Source organism: Agrilus planipennis, unplaced genomic scaffold, assembly GCF_000699045.2.
Source record: "Agrilus planipennis isolate EAB-ADULT unplaced genomic scaffold, Apla_2.0 scaffold5, whole genome shotgun sequence".
In the NCBI taxonomy this organism is placed as follows: domain Eukaryota; kingdom Metazoa; phylum Arthropoda; class Insecta; order Coleoptera; family Buprestidae; genus Agrilus; species Agrilus planipennis.
Window position 1 is genome coordinate 3,409,734 of NW_020442468.1, and position 6,240 is coordinate 3,415,973.

General features: G+C 34.4%; 1 protein-coding gene across 2 annotated transcripts in view; it reads right to left on the bottom strand.

Annotated features, from left to right (window-relative positions):
• Positions 1–6,240, bottom strand: part of LOC108736224 (low density lipoprotein receptor adapter protein 1-B) — a 12,287-nt gene that overhangs the window by 1,644 nt on the left and 4,403 nt on the right. Inside the window, exons 2-5 of one of the 2 annotated variants that reach the window (XR_003232521.1) lie at positions 5,423–5,533; positions 3,789–3,969; positions 3,237–3,723; positions 2,603–2,837 (exon numbers count right to left, since the gene is read on the bottom strand). Coding sequence is in view for 1 of the 2 variants with exons in the window: in XM_025981363.1 (XP_025837148.1) it covers positions 2,742–2,837; positions 3,237–3,723; positions 3,789–3,969; positions 5,423–5,533 (875 nt within the window). In the remaining variant the exon portion in view is untranslated. Of the gene's footprint in view, positions 1–2,558; positions 2,838–3,236; positions 3,724–3,788; positions 3,970–5,422; positions 5,534–6,240 lie in introns of those variants that run through there. The other variant, XM_025981363.1, reaches the window with a different exon arrangement.

A 6,240-nucleotide genomic window follows, 5' to 3' on the forward strand; every position in this document is an offset into this window, starting at 1 on the left:
AGGAAGACATTTACTAATTTCTAATGCAATTTTTCATAAAGATTAACTCCTAATAAATATAATAACGCGAACAAAAGAATTAAGGCAAAAGAGGGTGAAAATGTCTTTATCGGTTATAGAAACGACACCAACGTTTCGCCTCTTGTTAGGAAGCTTTATCAAGGTAACTAAAAGAATCTACTTTGATAAAACTTTCCAACAAAAGGCGAAACGTTGGCATTGGTTCTATAACCAATAAAGACTTTTTGACCCTCTCTTGTACATCAATAGAATTAAGACAAAAAAAGGTGATACTGTCTTTATTGGTTATAGTTCCGACACCAACGTTTCGCCCCTTATTGGGATGATTTATCAAGATAACTAACTAAAAGAATCTACCTTGATAAAACCTCCCAACAAGAGGCGAAACGTTGATATCGGTTCTACAACCAATAAAGACATTGTCACACTCTTTTGTCTTGATTCTTTTGTTCACATTAGAACTTGGGGAAGGAATAACGCCATATTATTTCATTGTTGGTGTCATGGTACACGTTTGCACGCTTTGTTTTTTAAGTCGTAGTAGTTTTCACAACAAAACCGCCGTTTCCAAGAAGCGCTCCATAAAAAATTAAATAGAGAATNTCGTTTCGAACGTGTTTTGTAAAAGTTTCATTGTCTCTTTGACGTATTTGATGATGAATTTCAAATAAACAGCTTTCGACAATGTTTATTATTGAGAAATTGAGAAAAATATGCAACCAAACAAACAAAATGCGTAGACAGCGAAAAAACGTGACGTTCCCTTGTTCTTATTACAATAAGTAGCAAATCAATTGTTTTCTTCTTTAGCAGGTGAATTGGTCATTTAAGAAGATGCAATCAATTATTAAAGGCCTAAAAGTGGGTCTAGCCGAATTAAACTAATTTATTTGTAAAGTTTGTTGCATTTCCTGTCAGATGATCGACATTTAATGATAACGGTGCCCTTTTATGGCACCCTTCAATATCTGCGCCGGTCTAATTAGGTAGTTCAAAGGATATTTATAGTTTTATTGGCGACGTAGAAAATTTTTTAAAGACGAACTGAGATAAGGCCGGCGTAGTATCACGTTGATAAACCGTTTCAGATTTAATTATGGTTGTGAAAGAGGCGTCTAGACCGCCGCGTCGATGTGCTAGGCCGTACTAGCCTCGAAATTATCGCCATGAATAATAATAAGAGTGATAAAGTATTTTAAATGCATCGGGATAGAAAAATATTATTATTACAACGGATAAGATAATGTAGTACAATTTGGTGGGTTTCTAAAAACGGAATAATTTATTTGTTTAATTACGATCAGTTTACGTAACTAATTGTGAGGTTACATTGGTTAATTAAATAGAGTAAATTTGTTAAAAGGACTAATGAAAGAGTGTGTCGAACGAAATGTCACGGTTTCTACACGTCTTTACAGCTTAAAAAATCGTTTAACGATAACAAATTAAAATAAATCGTACGACGATGAACGAAAATATTGTCTTTTGTTTCACGCTTTCGGAAACTTTGTTTCAAAATCACTCTTACAGGAACTCTAAAGTTTTACGACGAAAAAAAAAAACAAAACGTTCGTTTGTTTTACGGAAAAGTNTACCAGGGTAATTAACTAATTACAAAATAATGTCTATATATATATACATGTTTGATATACAGAGTAGATAACGAATATGTACTATTTATATATGTATGTCTGTGATATTTATATACAAAACTCCCTGTCTACTTGAATTTTTTGAAATTTTTTGGCCTCCACGTTTAGTAAATTGCAAATTTTAATTATCTACTTCGTCATTTTATGGTTTAATAAACAGCCTTTTTTTTTGCAAACAACTTAGATTCTTTATGTGGTACTTTATGTTCTATTTATAAACAAATGCGCAACAGGAAGACTCGTCTCTAAAACGCACTAAAAAAGATCATTAATTACAACATGGTACTGACTGAGACATTTGCATATGTGTTACTGTACACGAATTTGTTGCATAACAAATAACAATATTTCCATTAGCAAAACTTATTTATGCGATATAACAATATTATGTGAGCTATTTGTCCTTTACAAAGCTTTGTTGCCGAGGATGGGCCTTGAACACAATTTCACGTTCGAAATTCTAGGTCTTCGCACATTAAATGTAAAGTGTATCTATTAGACAAAGTAACCGTGCCAATTATTTATAGATTCGCGGTTGTAGCCAAAAAAAAAGCGCCTGTTAAATATACATATGTGTGCTGCATGTATGCACTTTTGTGACAGGTAAATGTCTTTCATTTGTTTTCTTTCGCTTGTTTTATTTGTTGAAAATGACTCATACGCAATATTGCACCAAAAAACTCAAAAACAATGCAGAAGCCAAAAAATAAACGAAATTTATAGTACAACCAACTGAAGTACAAATGGAATTCATCCAGGAACTTGGCACCACATCCAGGAAAGAGAGAGCCCAAAACACGTAAAAAATGTTTGTATGCAAGTTGGTTTTTATTTTTTTTTTTACACTTTTATTCAGTCAAGGTTAAAAAAAGTTCCGAAGTCCACTATAAAGCTAGATTATACGTGGCTTTTTGATTTAATTTTGCTACCATAGGCGGCGTACAAGGGGGAATAGTAAGGGGTTTTAAGACGAACAAAAATAGATTAATCATTTTTGTGTGCGTGGTAAAACATTCTTAGGGGACTCTTTTTCAATAAAATAATATTAAAACTATGCAGAGATATTGACTACGCAAAAACTAAGTCAATTTGATTAGAATTAGAATTCCAGCGCTGGCTTGGAAATTGAGTGGTCTTTGGTTCGAAATCGTCCTCGAAGCAAACCTAAGAATATTAAAGTTATTCATAAATAACAAAAAGACTATTAAAAGTGTATGTTTGGAGCACGGAGATGTGGTGTTATAGGAAAAAATCAAAAATTCCGAGGATAGGGAAAGTTAAAAAGGAGGGGGTATTAGAAAGACTAGGAGAACAGTGGACCTTATGAAAGTCAATAAGAAAAAGGTGTGAAAGGTTAGTTAGGCACCTTCTCAGCCACCAAGGGCTAGTTAGAGACATATTAGAGGCACAAATAGGAGTTAAGAGGGGCAAAAGTAAATCTAAATTGGATTGTTTACAAATAGTTAGGGATGCGGGATGTTCTGGTTTTAGGGAAATGATTCAAGCTTGAAAGAAGTGGAGAGACGTCTCCGGTGATGATGATGATGATTAAGTGTTACTTACCCACTCATTTTTCACTGTACATCCTACTGCAGTCTTCATTGGTATCAAACCATTCTGAAGACTGATTAAATTGGATTCTGGAACTTCTGTTACAAATCTGTGTGGCGGGAATGTAATATTTTGAAAATCTGTATCGTCTTCATCGTCATCGAAATCGATAAGCTTCTCTTCGACCGAAGAAGTTGATTCGTTTTTACAACTTCCATCCTCCGATGGTTCTTTGACGTCTTCGATCTTGATGGCGTTTGCCTTGTTTTTCAAATTCTCCGCGTTTTCGATAGCAGCCTTTTCGATTTGTTGAGTTAACGGTAACATCCTCCAGTTTTCGTAGGCATTACTGAAGGCTCGGGCTACTGACAGGGCAACACTTTCTGCGATTTTTCTTTTGGAACACCAAAACGCGTGGCACTCCATCGTTTCCGTATGATCCGTGGAAATAAATGAAAATACTTGTTTGTAATTACTGTCTGTAGCACAGTTGGAGATTCTGCGTGGGTACAAAAGGAGAGTTATTTAATTAGGTATTTCTATAAATTACTAATCGAAATTTACCTGTAGATGGAGATTTCGAACATTGAGTTTCCTTGATTATCTGTAACTGCAATTCCTTTTGCTGATACTGCCAGATTTACTCTTTGCAGTTTCTTTTTAGCTGCCTTCGCAACTTTCATTATGTTTTTAACCGATTCGGTGGTTGCATTTTCGGGAGATATTTTTTCTACTACTGTGCTACCTAGAAAGAAATTTTACAGATAAAATACGAACGTCTATTTTGTACGAGACCGCAACTAATTCGCCAATTTACTAATTTCTAATGCAATTTTACATAAAGATTAACTCCTAATATAATAACGCGAACAAAAGAATTAAGGCAAAAGAGGGTAAAAATGTCTTTATCGGTTATATAAACGACACCAACGTTTCGCCTCTTGTTAGGAAGCTTTATCAAGGTAACTAAAAGAATCTACTTTGATAAAACTTTCCAACAAGAGGCGAAACGTTGGCGTTGGTTCTAAAACCAATATAGACATTGTCACCCTCTTTTGTCTTGAATCTTTTGTTCACATTAGAACTTGGGGAAGGAATAACGCCATATTATTTCATTGTTGGTGTCATGGTACACGTTTGCACGCTTTGTTTTTTAAGTCGTAGTAGTTTTCACAACAAAACCGCCGTTTCCAAGAAGCGCTCCATTAAAAATTAAATAGAGAATCATATGGTAATTGTATGCAAGTTGGTTTTTATTTTTTTTTTACACTTTTATTCAGTCAAGGTTAAAAAAAGTTCCGAAGTCCACATGATAAAATTTAATACAATTTATACGCGGCGTAGTCTAAAAGGTTTGGAATGTAGGTAATTTCTGGTCACACGAGCAAAACTCTTAATTGTATGCCAAATAAAAAAGTTATTATTAGGCACCTGTCAAGGTTATAAAGTGGATGATTTGGATTAAATCATTTTCGTGACCTACAAAGTTGAAAAAATCAACCCCCACGTACAAGTGTTATATTTGGATAAAATTCAACAATTTTGGCACTCATACTATCTCAACGAAGGTACTACTGCCAAGATGCTAAAATTAATTTGAATTAGCCGTTCCTTTTGAAATCAAGAAGCTCCTTTTTTCTAATTTGAATGCTAACGTTAAAAAGTGTATTAGCTATTCAAAATATCAACAATTTAACTGATCAGTTGAACGAGAGCACTTGGCATAAGTACGTTTTGTAAAGAAGAAAAATCCCTCCATTGCAAATTTGTCCTTCGAGTTGGGTAATTTAAGATAATCGTGGAAACGGGAACCCTTAGTAGGTAGTAGGAGTTTTCCGATTGTGTGGCTAGTTTTCCGCTGGGAAACGTCAAGTTTTTCTTCAATTTTAAACATTAATCAAAATCGATAAAGAATTAGCCAATTAGCCAGAACAGACTAATGTTGGCCAATTTTGACGTCTCCTGGCAAAAAAAATAGTAATGGAATCGAAAAATACTGCTTAGGAAAAAAATGGCTCATCTCGAAGGACAATGTTCCTTATTGCTATAAGTGAACCTTGAGAACTGTTTCGGCAATTACATCCTTCATTTTTAGTGGTTTTTATTTAACTGATTCAAAATTTTTATATCGCGCCGTGTATTTACAACTATAATTGATTGTATATCATAAATATGAACAATGTGAATTAGATACAAACCTAAATATTTTATTTTAAAAGTTGCCACGTCTATATCACTTTCTGGAGTGTCCGGTATTTCGGCCTCCGTTTCTTTCGCCTTCTCCAGGGCCATTTCTTCTGACTGCAGTTCTGAAAAAAATAATGCACATTCACTTAATGATTATCTATATTTCAGTAGGCACAGACAGGGGCGGCCTTAGTCATTGGAAGGTTCCGGGAGGGTAAATTTTTGCAAGGCCCTCGTCTTTGTGGAATTAATTTTAATGATGATACTTGAAAAATGCAGTGATTCATAAATAAGTTTACAATTTTAAAATTGTTTATCGAAAATTAAAAAAAATTGATAAAGACAAAGATAGCAAATTTGCGGCCTCTTTTAAGACTATTAAGAAATTCAAATAAACATTAGTAGTATATACTATTACTACCTAATATTTTTCTAATTAGATTGTTGCGCCAGTGTGCGAGGCCCCCTGCAAGAGCGAGGCCCATGGCGGTTGCCCTGTTCGCCGCCCTCAAAGGCCGCCCCTGCAGGCAGCACTGAGTTTACTATAATTTGTAATATCAATTTTGAATCGCAGTTAAAACTGACATTCTTTTTCCTGTACTGTCAAACAAACCGAAAATTACAATAACTTGATGAGATCATTTTTAAGCGTCGACCATATCATCTAATATATAACTACGAATACTTTATTAGGTGATTACAGTCTATATCACCGAAGAAAATCTCCCAATGTCCTTCTTGTTCTTCTATAGTGTAGATTGTAGATCTGTACGGGAAAATTGTGCAGTATAAATCTTTTAAGCAATTGTCGTTCCTCCAATTACGCGAA